General features: G+C 45.0%; 1 protein-coding gene across 8 annotated transcripts in view; it reads right to left on the bottom strand.

Moving 5' to 3' along the window:
- DOCK3 (dedicator of cytokinesis 3) overlaps positions 1-15449 on the bottom strand; it is a 735684-nt gene that overhangs the window by 46191 nt on the left and 674044 nt on the right. For all 8 annotated transcript variants that reach the window (XM_033208879.1, XM_033208884.1, XM_033208901.1 and 5 more), the window contains 5 exons: positions 9808-9893; positions 7039-7065; positions 6813-6908; positions 1663-1723; positions 1056-1149 (listed from right to left, as the gene is read on the bottom strand). In XM_033208879.1, the coding sequence (XP_033064770.1) occupies positions 1056-1149; positions 1663-1723; positions 6813-6908; positions 7039-7065; positions 9808-9893 (364 nt within the window). The remainder of the gene's footprint in view (positions 1-1055; positions 1150-1662; positions 1724-6812; positions 6909-7038; positions 7066-9807; positions 9894-15449) is intronic.

The following is a 15449-nucleotide window of genomic DNA, read 5'->3' as shown; positions in this document are numbered from 1 at the left end:
GCAATGGAGAAAATGGCTTTTTGGGGGGAACGATGGCATGTCAATCAGACAGGACACACACGCATGCACACAACCCCCTGATTCAGCGTGGTTCTCAGTAAACAGTTGTGACAGCCACTTTGAAATGCTTAAAATTTGTTCTAGTTAGAAAAGGCCTTGATGTTGGATTAAATTGTAGATACAATGACAGGCCCTGTCTGGCCTGTCAAGAAGTCAGATGAACACTCTTCATACTCTGCACTGGGAGCGCAATGTGAGGCTGCTATGCAGTTGCAGGGTCTGAAGAACCTAGCCTACAAGGAAGGTCTGCTAGTGAGTTCTGGAAGTTCCAGGGTTCAGGGGATATTCCTTTGTTATAACCTTAGCTCCAGCTTTGAAAGTCCTAAAAAAGGCTCTCTGTTCATAAGGAGTGACAGTTAGCTCAGGATGCTCTGAACCTGGTGCACCAGAATTTCGAGGTCACCCTTGAGACTTCAGAGGGGTGGACAGGAGGGAAGGAGAGTGAAACAGCCTCGGCCGGGCGCGGTGGCTCAAGCCTGTAATCCAGCACTTTGGGAGGCCGAGACGGGCGGATCACGAGGTCAGGAGATCGAGACCATCCTGGCTAATACGGTGAAACCCTGTCTCTACTTAAAATACAAAAAACTAGCCGGGCGACGAGGTGGGCGCCTGTAGTCCCAGCTACTCGGGAGGCTGAGGCAGGAGAATGGCATAAACCCGGGAGGTGGAGCTTGCAGTGAGCTGAGATCCAGCCACTGCACTCCAGCCTGGGTGGCAGAGCGAGACTCCGTCTCAAAAAAAAAAAAAAAAAAAAAGAAACAGCCTCAAGTAGTGGAGGACATGGCACAAAGGCACAAGTGGAAGTTCTGCCTGCTTTCTCTCTACCATGTGCCACAAAGGAGTTGAGGGAAATGAGTGAGGTGAGGGGATAGCACAAGCCCCAACATTCTGCTGAGATCTGGCAGGCACCAGCCTGAAGCCTTTCTCTGCCTATTGTACAAATCCCTTCAGTTTGTCCTCATGGTCAGGCATGGCTCTCTCTTTTCCCCACTTACCTGTGTAGTTTTCGGCCTGCAAGTGCATGTCACAAAGCTTATGGATGTAGCGGATATACATTTCTTCCTTGTTAATCTCAGATTTGTAAAAATTCTATAATAAAGAGAAGGAAACACCTGTCAACTACCTGTGGAGGCCATAGCCAAGCTCTGGGCAGCTGGCCAAAGCCGTGGGTGTGCTGGGCAGGAGAGGGAGGGCAGGCCCTGGAGGCAGACAGCACCAGAAGGAGAAAGCACCAGCCAGAAGGAACACCTGCTGTGGGTGGAACCACTGGCAGGTCTATGGGAGCCCTGGGTAGTGTGAAAGAGGAAAAGCATCAGGGCAGATCAGGAGTCAGGGTTGACTGAATTGGGGCATGTCAGACTTAGTGAGTCCCTGCCAAGAGGCCAGGCTAGAGTTCTGTACAAAGAGAAGCTCGTTTCATTCCTTCCCCAAGTAGGAATGTGTCTGGGGAAGTGCAGGCCTCTAAGATACCAGTAACTGGGCCGATGTCCTGATTCAAACCCTTAGGCCCATAGCCATGTAGTGTAGAAGGGCCAAGCCAATCACAGCGCAGGACAGAAACCATTTCAGTAGGCAGAAAGGTCAGGGCCCATGTCCTCTCACCATCAGGTTAACAGTACAGCCGATCTTCTTATTCTCTGTTTCCTCTCCTTTCATGCAGTCCCTGGAAGAGACAGCACAGATGAGCACCGGATACGAAGTGGGGCCGTGAGACAACACATAGAACTGTACTATTACTGGGGCATTAGTATGACCAAATCCTAGATTGAGATGGCCTCCAACATCTGCTTTCATAGGAACTGCTTCCATAGATGAGGAGTCTACTGTGAGCTCCTTCAGCTTTGGACCCACTCTCGGGGCTCAAATATCTCTGTTCAACTGAGCCCCTTATTCTGGTGGCACAGCACAGAGAGAGCCCAGAGCTACATCAGGGTATTAAGTGGCACCTACAAAGGTCCTTGGCACAAAAGGGCATATTAAGTGAAAGGCCAAATCTTCAACTTCCCATTAAAGGAAGGCATAGAATTCTCCTTAAAGGACAGGTTTCATTTTGTTGGAGTGCTGAATAGAAGCCAAGATCCTCCACTTCATGGCCCTAGCTTCAGGGCTCTGTACATGTTCACCACATAGTTGACATTTCTCCCTATGGTTTCCTTCCTGTGTACTAGTCTTTGGAGCCATATATCACCAGAAGCAGCAGGTCTCGTGCTTAAAGCATCAGCCAGGACTGAGCTGCATTCATACCTAGCAGGGTCTGGGTATAGGAGGTGTCAGGGATGGCCTGTGAGAGACAGGAAAATAGGAACACTGAGAATGGATCCTTTCCAAGATAGGGAGAGGGTTGGTCAAAGCCAAGCTCCTCTGGAAAGGAGCAGAAGCCTGGCACAAGGAGATGAAGGAGAATGAGAACCAGACTGGTGAATCCAGCAAGAAGTCTCCTATGCACACAGCCAGCCAGAGAGCCATCTGCCTGATGTGTCTCCTTCCATAGCAGTCCACACTGCTCTAGAGATCTAGTTCCTTGTGCAGCTGTGTATTAGCAGCTCTGGGGAAAAGCTGCAGAAAGGGGTTTATACAGATTTCTAGGGTCAGGTTGGAGAGTGTCTTTGGCTTTGCTCCACTGACAGGCACAGGGCCCAGTGAAGAGCAGTACAGCTGGGAATCAGGGGCCCTAGGCCAAGTCACTGAGCCTCTGGATGGCCATTTGACAAACCCAGTTCTCCCCACCTTCCCATGATGCAGAGGAAGAACCCTGGGATGACTCCTTTGAAAGAAAAGGATGTTGAAAATCCACACTCCTCTCATGATATTTTGCAAAGCCAAATGTCCTTCCTGTGGAAGTCTCTAGTCAGAGTTGACAGGTTTGTGATGTTTGGAACCAAGGCCCTCCTTTCTTGGGGGGAGGGGGTTGACCTATCACCACATAAGACATTTGGTTCCTATGTAGCCAGACATGAGGGTCCTGAACATCCTTCTGCACAACCTGTCCCTTTAGTGCTAGCAGGGCCAGGAAACTGCTTGACTTTTCAAGAGGAGTGAGCCTGAGGTGAGATAGGCAAGTTGTTCCAAGCAACCCACACAATGGTAGAAGGCATCTGTCTCCCCAGTAAGTTGGCCCCATGAAGGGCAGTGAGATCTTACCTAGCCACTTCGGCATTTAGTGTAGCTGTAGGCAGGCATGTAGCTGTGCTACAGAATGGGGGGATGCTTAAGACGAGAGCACATTTCTCAGGAATTCCATTTCCATTTAGTGATTTGTATTTTCTATAAAGCATCTGAAACACTTACCAAGCATTAACTTCTGTTTGGCCATAACCAGAACTTCATAGCTAAGTCGCTTAAACAGAAAGGAACTGGCCTCAACACTATGATACTAGGGGTATCCTACACACTTCTGTGCTCTATGACTGCTTCTCCTCTGCACTGCTGACAGCAGACTCTTTTTTGTGTAGCTTTGCACCACTTCTGTGTGGCTACTTCATGGTGTAGGTCTTTTAAAGTTTGACTTAGGTGCAGCTGTTGCTTTCCCTCTTGCTCTTTCTCTGAAGGGTGAGCAGGGAAGACTCCTGAAAGAGGCTTCTGAAACATCTGGCTCACCTGGGTAGTGGGTTGGCTGGGGACTACATCAGTGACCAGGCAGCTCTCATTGCAACCTGAGGGGTCTGGGAAAGGCAGGCTTCATAACCCTCAGTTGCCCGTTCCAGGTACAGGTTCCACTTTGAGCCACAAGGGCTTGGCAACTCTAGCTCTGTCCCTGTCTGTTCCAGGCACAAAGAAAACCCTTCTAGGGCTCTGCTTCCTATCCTGGGAAATATAGTTACTACCAGTGAGAATCTTCATGTTTAACACAGAGTGTCTGAAATTCACACAAAAGTTAAAGACATTGATATAAAAGCTGACAAGGTATTCCTTTGAGTACCTAAAGTTTTGCCAGTCTAACATTGAATCTTACATAACAGGTTCAGGTAATTCTACAGTACAATCTGTTGATTATGTTTAATCAATGTATATATTTTACAACTTTGAACAATTATTTTTTTCCTTTTTGTTTGATGTCCTTTCCTTGAATCATATCAACAACTATTTTCTTTTACTTTTTTTTTTTTTTGAGACAGGGTCTCATTTTGTCACCCAGGCTGGAGTTCAGTGGTGCAATCTTGGCTCACTGCCTCCTCGACCTCCCCAGATAAAGTGATTTGCCCACCTCAGTCTCCAAAATAGCTGGGACCACAGGTGCATGCCACCACACCTGGCTACTTTTCCAATTTTTCATAGAGATGGGGTTTCGCCATATTGCCCACGTTGGTCTCGAACTCCTGAGCTCAAGCAATTTGCCTGCCTTGGTCTCCCACAGTGCTGGGATTACAGGCATGTGCCATTGTGCCTAGCCAACAACTCTTTTCTTAGTAAGTTCTTGAACTAACTGCATTGAGGTAGAGGAAAAGAGTTGCTTGGTTTCTGCATGGTCTTTCCAACAAGTTTATCACTCATTATTTACTCTGTACCTGCCAGGAGCCAGCCCCCATACAGGGGAACAGGGAGATAAGGACAAGGTTCCTATCCTCAAGGAGCTGGTCCTCTTTTGTAAGGTAAGACAGAAAGATGACAAGTGATCATCATTCAATGCGTGCACAGAAAGGTAAGCTCCTGGCTTGGGAAAGCTTCCCTAATAGGGGTGAGTTGGAAAACCACTCTTGGGAGAGAACACAGCATATAGAGAAACCTGAAGGGAAAATACAAGTGGTTAAGTGGTGACAACATGGAGAAAGAGACAGGGCATGGTTCTTGAGTCAGCTAGATCTGGATTCAGATCCTAGCAGTGGTACTTCTTAGTTTCTCCTCATGGATAAAAAGAATGAGGATGCTTATAGGATTAGAGAAAATGTATGTAGAGCACTCAAGTGGTAGATTTTCAATAAACAGGGGCCATCATCAACATTATGCTGTTTCCTTTCACGTTAGCAAGGAGCAATACTGGGAGGCTGGGGTGTAGGGCATGAGTACTGGGGACTAGCAGAAGATTGGTCTGGAGAAGTGAGCAAAGGCCAGTGATGCCATATTAAGGATTTTAGACTTTTTGTAGATACCACCACTGAGACAAGAAATAGAGAATGAAGTTGGTTTTGGGCATGAGTTTGAGCTGCTTGTAGAAGGTAGCTAAAGAAATCAAACAGGCAGCTAGAACAAGGCCTTGGAGCCTAAGAAATTATTTTCTGCTCCTTCGTTAGGCCACGGTGAATAAAGCCAAACTTTAGAAAATGTTTTGGTAAGGGGGAGGTGCAGCGCTTTGTCCACCTCTCTGCCCTGTCTAATTGTAGCTGCAGGAGAAGCTACAGACCTGGTGTGAACAAAGAAGTCTGCTGTAAAAGGGGCCCCAAGGCCAGCTTTGAACTTGAAAGGCCCAGGAAAAACGGCCTGAAGTTCACACAAGCATAGCTGTGCTACAGAATGGGGGGATGCTTAAGACGAGAGCACATTTCTCAGGAATTCCATTTCCATATCCAGGCCAGTGCATTGGACACCTGAGTCTTTTGCACAGCAGCACCTTCTACTTCAGCAGCAACTGGAGCCAGGCTTAACTCTCCTATTTCCTGATCCATGAGCTCAAAATGCTCTCCTCATCTGGCATTTGCACAGCTTTTACCACAGAGAAGGCAACTATTGCTTGGAGCTGGGTTTCATTTATCATTTCTCCTCACCTTCTTCCAGGCTCCCAAAAGGTACCTTTAGCCATCACCTGAACCCTGCTGAGAGAATGATTAAGGCTGCAGTTGTGGTTTCATTGTTATGTTTGGACTAATTCAAAAGCCATGATACAACTGAGAAGGCAGACTTTCATTAAGAAATTCTAATTCTGGCTGGGTGCAGCAGCTCAGGCCTGTAATCTCAGCACTTTGGGAGGTCGAGGTGGGAGGATCACTTGAGCCCAGGAATTTGAGACCAGCCTGGGCAACACAGTGGGACCTTGTCACTACAAAAACAAAAAACAAAAACCAAAATTTAGCCGGGCATGGTGGCATGGGTTTGTAGCCTCAGCTACTCGGGAGACTGAGGTGGGAGGACAGCTTGAGCCTAGGACTTCGAGGCTGCAGTGAGCCATGATTGCCCTCCAGTCTGGGTGACAAAGCAAGACTGTCTTAAAAAAAAAAAAAATTCTTATTTCACATGAACTCCCAGACTGAATATAATATGAAGATCTCTGAGCTCACAGGCTGTTTCCTCTAATCTATTCTGGCCATGACCAGGGGACAGAAATAAATAGACTTTAGACAAAGAACATAGGCATTGAAAAGTGGGGTCCCTAGTCCCTGGAAAAGCCAACTTCAAGTCCTCTAGGTGATACTTCTCTGCTCATCTGCCATATGGTTCGGAGGAAAGTCTGCACTAAGGACCTACAGCTGTTCCCTGCCCTGCTCTGGAGATAGCTTTACTCTTCCCTCTTGCTGTGCCCATTCCTCTGAGCCTTAACCCTTCTGGATGGAAGGCCAGATGACTACATATCCCCAAGATCCCTCCTGGGTACATGTGCCCACATTTTAGCGGGGAATCCCAGGAGGCCCTAGCCTACCCCTGGGAAAAGTCTCTGTCTCTTCTTGATCATCATCAGATTCCTACTGACTGGTGATGGCACCCAATATCACAACAGTCCTCCCCATGAAGGCACATGGTCTCAGTTTTCAGGTCAGGGGGATTCCCTTGCTAGAGAGAGTGTCCTGACAAAAGAAGAGGTGAGTGGGTGGCTGAGAAGATACCTGTAGTCAAGAAGACGTTCCATGAGGCGGGTGACTGAGGTCACAAAGGAAATGCCGGTTTCACGCCATGTTTCTTGTTCAACCTTCTCCAGCAGGCTATTGGTGGAGGGGTGGAGAAAGCAAACACAATTCATGAGCCTTCCCCTGGGCACAAGAGTGAAGTCCAAGAGCCCATGGAGGCTGTGATGGATCTGGAGACAGCAGACTTACCACACTGCAGTCTTACCTGGGGTAGGGCCCAAACAGCTGGGTTCTACTCCATGCAGCAGAAAGCAAAGACAAGGAGGTTACTGAACTGGCAGCAACAAATGAAAACACAGCTTCTATTTCCATGTACAAGTTCCTAAGGATGCCACTGAGGAGGAGGGGAGGGAGGGGCTTGGCTCCAGCCACCTTAGGCATACACTGTAACTCACTTCTGTTCTGAAGGAGTAGTTGAACAAGAGCCCACTGAGGGATAAGCCTGGCTGTGCCAATGGCTGACTGTCTTTATCACTGCCCAGAGCCATCCTCAGCAAACATACAAACCAAGCTCTGTTTTTCAAATTTTTAATTTTTCTTTTTTAAGATGGGGTCTTGCTTTGTTGCCCAGTTTGATCTTGAACTCCTAGCCTCAAGTGATTCTCCTGCCTCGGCCTCCCAAAGTGCTTGGATTATGGGCATGAGCCACCGTACCCAGCCTAAACCCATCATCTTCATGGAAACTAAGGGAAAGATTCTCATTAGTCTTGGGGCCCCAATATAAGGGAAAGTGAGCAAGTCCAGGAGCTATACTTGGCCATCCTACTGTTGCAGGGAATGCTCCCAAGCAAAATGTGCCAGAGCCAGGAGCTAAATGCACAGGTTCTTTTCTTACTTGACAACCCCATGCTCCTGGTACCTCAGGGCAGCCCCTGGCTTCTCCAAAAGCCTGGCTTCTGAGATCCTCTGCCATCCCACAGGTCTTTCCTAAGGGACAATGACTTGAACTCTTTCTGCTCGCTCCAGTGATGAGCCTAGGTCCATCCTTCACTCCATACAATTTTATTCCTGATTCCTTTCCACACTGTTCCTTGCTCTCTAAGGTCATGAGAGTCACCTGGGGTGGCAGACCCAGCTAGGGGTCTAGTACTGGGTACTCAAACCCACAGCCTGACTGCTGTTAATGCTGCTGCTACAATGATGACTGTCTCCTTGCACAGAGCATACTGCCTAGGCCAGGCTTCTGGGAAAGTGAGGGTTTTCCAGGTGACTCCTGTTGTTAGAGAAGGTTAAGAACACTGAATCTGACTTCTGTGGCTTTATCCATTGAGAAATGTACCAGCATTTTTCAACTGTGTTCTGCAGAGGTCTCTGTCCTAGAGGACAGGTGGAAATGTTCTGTGAGCACACAAGCATGGGAAATTGGGAAATGCTGATCACTATACCCTCCTTTTGGAGATTTTTCATATCCTTTTTTTTTTTGAGATGGGGTCTTGCTATGTTGCTCAGGATAATCTCGAACTCCCGGGCTCAAGCAATCCTCCCACCTTAGCCTCCCAAGTAGCTGGGATTACAGGTAAGTACCACTGCACCCAGCTCATATCCTTTTGCACAACAAAGTCTTTGAGAAGTCCTATAATAAAGAGGCTTGTTCAATTTTGCTTAGTTGAATCTTTTTTAAACTAATTCACCCATGATTTACATTTTTTTTTAGCTTCCAAAAACACAAATTTGAAAATGCTGCTCCATGTTATGAGTGGTTCTCAGTTCTTACACTGATTTTAAAAGAGCTTATAAACATGATTTGGTCAGGTAATTAGTAATTGCAGATTATTTTTATATTTTTTCCTTTGTAGCAGTCATTTGTTAGCGGCCAAGGAACACTGCCTTGTTTCCACAATTAGACAAATCTTCGGCTAAAAAAGAAATACTAAAGGATGGATTCATTTTCACAAATTATAATTATTTAAATTTAAAATAAATTTACATTTTACCTCATGACTCCTCAAGAAACAAAGTGGGCATGGTATAGCAGAAAGATTCCCCCATCTGGAAATTAGAAGATCTGGGCCCTCCTTCCAGAGCTGTCTGTTACTGATGACACAACTGAGGGCATGCTGGCACTTCCCTGAGCCCAGTTCTTTATTTCTCAAGTGGGAGGGAAGATAATTTCTACTCTGTACACCTTGCAGGTATGTTGTGAGGATCAAATAAGGTAAGAAATGCCAATACATTTTGCACACTGGAAAGTTCTAAGCCAATGGATAGTATTATTCCTGAAAAAATATGCTAGAGGTTTGTTTTCAAAATGGAACAAAAACAAAGAACATCTCAAAGTTGGACATAAGTACAATGGGGAGGGTATTCTGGAGCTGTAAATATCTTAAGATTTCATTTTTTAGGAAGATAAAATAGCAACATCACTATCTACTTGGGAGGGCCATAGTTCCCCTGGGTCTCTCTTCAGGTCTCTTGGCCTCCATCAACTTAAGCCAGAAACCATGGAATGGAGGACCCAGAAGAACCCTGATATCATTCAGTACAACCATCTCATTCCACAAACATGAAAACTGGCCTGGAAAGAGTGTTGCAGCTTGTTCAAGAGCTCACTGCAATGTTTTTCAAGCTGACTGTACTAACTTACAAAGCAGGGCAATCAGGAACCTGTCTCTCAAAGGAAGATTTATCCCCCACCTTGAAATGCCAGCACTGAGCCCAGAACTGAGTCTCCATGAACTGCCTGCCCCCCATCCAGAGGCAGTGCATGTTATGAAGACAAACAATGATCCTTTTCCTGTCAGCAAATCTAGGAGCTCAGAGGTTACCTGTTTTCTATCTTTTCAGTCAGCTATGGGAATCCCTGAAAGAGCTTGGTTTCTTGGTGATAGAAGTTGAGCATTGCTACCATCAGGAACCCAGGTCTCTCTTGATAACCAAACTCTAAAGCTTGCCAGTGCAGTTGCAAACTCTACTTTTCATTGGCCCACTTCATCCCATCCCCCATTGTGATGTGCCTGGGGCTGGAGTAGCTTACAGTAGGCTGAAGAGCTCCCTGTAGCTCTCGTCACCTTTCCCTTCTGATACCATGCTGTCCAGCTTGTCAATCAACTCGGCCTCCACCTAGAAGGAAGCAGAAACTTCATAAACCTGAGATGACCTCAGAAGAAGAATGGGAAATCCAGTTCCTGTGGTGGGTGAGGATGGTGGGAAACTACTTCCTGATTCTGTCCTTGTTCCAAAGAAATCCCAGGGAAGATAGTATCTTACCTATAGCACCAAGGAATCACTCTGCCTCCCCAAATCAAGAAGGCCTCCCACCCTAGTGGTTTGAAAAAGAGGTAGGAGGATCTAGAACTAGATGTACCATATGACCCAGCCATCCCACTACTGGGTATATACCCAAAGGATTATAAATTACTCTACTACAAAGACACATGCACACGTATGTTTATTGCGGCACTATTCACAATAGCAAAGACTTGGAATCAACCCAAATGTCCATCTGTGACAGACTGGATTAAGAAAATGTGGCACATATACACCATGGAATACTATGCAGCCATCAAAAAGGATGAGTTTGCGTCCTTTGTAGGGACATGGATGCAGCTGGAAACCATCATTCTTAGCAAACTATCACAAGAAGAGAAAACCAAACACCGCATGTTCTCACTCATAGGTGGGAACTGAACAATGAGATCACTTGGACTCGGGAAGGGGAACATCACACACTGGGGCCTATCATGGGGAGGGGGGAGGAGGGAGGGATTGCATTGGGGAGTTATACATGATATAAACGTCATGCACATGTACCCTAGAACTTAAAGTATAATAAAAAAAAAAAAAAAAAGAAAAAGAGGTAGGACTTAAAAGTCTCAGGTACTCTTTCCCATCTAAGGGCAAAAGGCAAGGATTCCCTACCAAGAAAAGTATTTTCGATTCAAAAGAGGGCATTTTCAGATTTTTCCCCCCTTTAAAAACATTAATTCAAAATAATTTGTAGGCATAAAATACATTTGGTTAGAACTTTACACTCTCGTCAGCCAGTCAAAAAAGATGCTTTCTGGGGAGCTTGTCCTCACTCTAATGGCTGGCATTAAATGGAGCTGAATGAGATTTGAGTGTTTCCTCCTGAGATTTTCCTTCAGGATAACAGGCTCCACTGTTTGTACCCACAGAACCTAGAGCCCTTGAGGCTGCTGTTCCTATCACTGGACCATCACTGGGCCCCTGCATTTGTTATCGGATACCTAAATCCTAAGAAGCAAGACTATATTTGTTTCTACCCTGTGGATCTGCAAGGGCATTTAGCAGTACTCACTTCTTTTTTTTTTTTTTTTTTTTGAGACGGAGTCTCGCTCTGTCGCCCAGGCTGGAGTGCAGTGGCCGGATCTCAGCTTTAATTTAATTTAATTTTAAGTTCAGGGGATACCTGTGCTTGATTGTCTGATTGTTGATTGATTGATACCTGTGCCAGGTTTGTTATGTGGGTAAACATGTGCCATGGTGATTTGCTGCACCTATCAACCCATCACCCAGGTATTAAGCCTCAGATGCATTGGCTATTTATCCTGATCTCAGCCACTTTTCTAATAGGTCTCACTGGATTTACTCTGAAGTGAGAAACTGGTTGTGATATGATATAAAATTGTTTTAACTTTTTATTAACCTTTATTTATTTATTTTGAGATGGAGTCTCACTATGTCACCCAGGCTAGAGTGCACAGGTGTGATCTCAGCTCACTGCAACCTCCACCTCCCAGGTTCAAGCGATTCTCCTGCCTCAGCCTCCTGAGTAGCTGGAATTACAAGCACGCATCACCATGCCGGCTAATTTTTGTATTTTTAGTAGAGATGGGGTTTCACCATGTTGCCCAGGCTGGTATTGAATTCCTGACCTCAGATGATCCACCTGCCTCAGGCTCCCAAGTGCGGTCGAGCCACCACGCTTGACCCCTTTATTAACCTTTAAACTATAGTACTGTGACATTATTTATTTAGTATTTCACATAAACAAAAAAGTCACAGCATGGCTGCATGAAATAATGTGCTATAAACAGAAGCCTTTCTCACTCTACAGAGAACAAAGAATCCTAAGGCTAAGAAATAATAAAAGAGTAACTGAATTAGTAAATTCAGTGAAGGCAATTAGGGCCTCTGAAGTCCAATGACCGGAAAATGAGGCCTTTTTTAAAAAATAGTGGTCTGCTACATGGCCAGGGCAGGGATGAGTGAGTTGCTTGAATACACATTTGAGAAGAAGCAGAAAGTCTGAGACCTGGAGTCTTTAGGGATTGAAGCCATCTCACTCTCTCTGTGTGGAGAAGAGGCATAAGCAGGGACTTGCCTGGGGTTATGTTACGTCAGGTAGAGCTGAATCTAGAAGCCAAGGTGGATTAGTCCCAGTTCAGAGCTTTTCTTGCCTCACTGGGTCAACCTGCTGGCTAAAAGGCCCCCAAGAGAAGGGTCTGATTATAACAAGGGATCTCTCTTCACACATGGTGGTATAGGTAGATTGTGCCTTCAGAACACAGCAAAAAGGTGGGGAGGGGACCTGGAGCAGCAGAGCGTACAACAGCGTAAACAGGGTACAACAATCCACTGGAATCTAAATGGTTCTCAAAATGGGTCTCTGAGCCAGCAGCAGCAGTTTCACCAGAGATCTTGTTAGAAATTAAAATTCTCAGGCCTCATCTAGTTTGTTGGATCAGAAACTCAGGGTGGGAGTGCACAAGCTGTGCTTTAATGAGTCTTCCACGTGCTTCTGAAACCTATTCAAGTGTTTTGAACTTTGTATTAGGCAAAGAAGCTGGTGATGGGGCTGGGCGTGCTGGCTCATGCCTATAATCTCAGCACTTTGGAAGGCTGAGGCGGGCAGATCACCTGAGGTCAGGAGTTTGAGACCAGCCTTACCAGCATGGTGAAACTCCATCTCTACTAAAAATATAAAAAAATTAGCCAGGTGTGGTGGCACCTTGCCTGTAGTCCCAGCTACTCGGGAGGCTGAGGCAGGAGAATCACTTGAACCCAGGAGGTGGAGGTTGCAGTGAGCCAATATCATGCCACTGTATTCTAGTCTGGGCAACAGAGTAAGATTCCATCTCAAAAAAAAAAAAAAAGCTGGTGATGGAAGGATATGGGAGGCATGACTTAATCACCCCTACAGAGCTCATAAAGGAAGAAGTTATTAGGAGAAATCTAGAAATCTAAAACATGGGACACTGAATATCAACACATGCAAAATCAACATCTCTAAGTCAAACAGTAAGTTCTTCAAACATATTATGTCATAATTAGTGACACTGACCATCAAGTTTGCAGTTACTTTATTCCATAGAACCAATATTCCTGAAGTGACATCTTCATTCAACAAATATTTGTCCTGTGACATAATGAGATGCACAGTTCTAATATTTACCTCTCTAAGCCCAATTTTCTACGTTTGTGAAACAGGAATGGTGGTAACATTCCTCTTTGGTGTCACTGTGCCCTGGATCTTGGGAAGTACTCAATAAATGCTAGTTTTGATTTTCATCTCTATGAGCCTACCATGTCCCAGGCACCATGGTGGGTTCTGAGATATAAATATGCACAAGAAATAATCCTGGTCCCTAAAAGCCCACCATCTGGCAGAGGAGGCAGGTATGACAGCTGACACAGCTCAGCATGGTAATTGCTTAGATGGAACATACACAGAAAAGGTAGTCTGGATTTCAAAGAATTGTGCTATAAAAACTTAAGAAAGGTTTTTGATTCTTTGATCTAGTGATTACAGGTTGAGAAATTTACCTAAGAAAATAAGAATAAATGTTTTTGGCAATATTAACAACAAAAATTTGGAATGAACCTAAATTGCTAAAATTAGGGGCTGAGAGAAGTGGGTCATGACTGTAATCCCAACGCTTTGGGAGACGGAGGTGGGTGGATCACATGAGGTCAGGAGTTTGAGACCAGCCTGACTAACACGGTGAAACCCCATCTCTACTAAAAATACAAAAAAATTAGCTGGGCATGATGGCACACACCTGTAATCCCAGCTACTTGGGAGACTGAGGCAGGAGAATCGCTTGAACCTGGGAGGAGGAGGTTGCAGTGAGCCAAGATCATGCCATTGCACTCCAGCCTGTGCAACAAGAGGGAAACTCCATCTCAAAAAAAAAAAAAAAAAGTCTGCAATCCCAGCACTTTGGGAGGCCCAGGTGGGCAGATCATGAGGTCAGGAGCTTGAGACCAGCCTGGCCAACATGGTGAAACCCAGTTTCTACTAAAACTACAAAAATTAGCTGGGCGTGGTGGCATGCACCTATAATCCCAGCTACTCAGGAGGCTAAGGCAGGAGAATCACTTGAACCCGGGAGGTAGAGGTTGCAGTGAGCTGAGATCATGTTGCTGCACTCCAGCCTGAGCAACAGAGCAAGACTCTGTCTCAAAAAAATATATATATATATATAAATTTAAAAAATTAAATTAGGAGCTTAATAAAATACGTTACAATCCAGCCATATAATGGAATACCATATAGCCTCTAAACTGACGGGGTAGTATAGGGGAGCATTAATTCACATGAAGAGGTAATCATGACAAGTTGCTACCAAAAAAGGGAGATTACAAACCAATATATACATCACTTTCATTTTTTTGGCCATTTTTTAAAATACTTTAGTTTCTGGGGTACATGGGCAGAATGGGCAGTTTTGTTACATAGGTATACACGTGCCATGGTGGTTTGCTGCACCCATCAACCTGTCATCTACATTAGGTATTTCTTCTAATGCTATCCCTCCCCTAGCCCCCCCCATTCCCTGACAGGCCCTGGTATGTGATGTTCTCCTCCCTGTGTCCATGTATTCTCATTGTTCAGCTCCCACTTATGAGTGAGAACATGCGGTGTTTGGTTTTCTGTTCTTTTATTAGTTTGCTGAGAATGAAGGTTTCCAGCTTCATACATCTCCCTACAAAGGACATGAACTCATCCTTTTTTATGGCTGCATAGTATTCCATGGTGTATATGTGCCAGATTTTCTTTAACCAGCCTATCATTGATGGGCATTTGGGTTGTTCCAAGTCTTTGCTATTGTGAATAGTGCCACAATAAACATATGTGTGTATGTGTACAGTAGAATGATTTAGAATCCTTTGGGTATATAGCCAGTAATGTGATTACTGGGTTAAATGGTATTTCTGGTTCTAGATCCTTGAGGAATTGCCATACTATCTTCCACAATGGTTGAACTAATTTACACTCCCACCAACAGTGTAAAAACGTTCCTATTTCTCCACATCCTCTCCAGCATCTGTTGTTTCCTGACTTTTTAATGATTGCCATTCTAACTGGTGTGAGATGGTATCTCATTGTGGTTTTGATTTGCATTTCTCTAATGACCAGTGATGATGACCTTTTTTACATATGTTTGTTGGTCACATAAATGTCTTCTTTTGAGAAGTGTCTGTTCATCTTCTTCACCCACTTTTTAATGGGGTTGTTTTTTTTCTTGTAAACTTGTTTAAGTTCTTTGTAGATTTTGGATGGTAGCCCTTTGTCAGATGGATAGATTGCAAAAATTTTCTCCCTTTCTGTAGGCTGGCTGTTCACTCTGATGATACTTTCTTTTGCTGTGCAGAAGCTCTTTAGTTTCATTAGATCCCATTTGTCAATTCTGGCTTTTGCTGCCATTTCTT

The sequence above is a fragment of the Trachypithecus francoisi genome, unplaced genomic scaffold (genome assembly GCF_009764315.1).
Source record: "Trachypithecus francoisi isolate TF-2019V2 unplaced genomic scaffold, Tfra_2.0 Lachesis_group0, whole genome shotgun sequence".
Classification (NCBI taxonomy): Eukaryota; Metazoa; Chordata; class Mammalia; order Primates; family Cercopithecidae; genus Trachypithecus; species Trachypithecus francoisi.
This window is presented reverse-complemented; position numbering and strand designations above follow the sequence as displayed.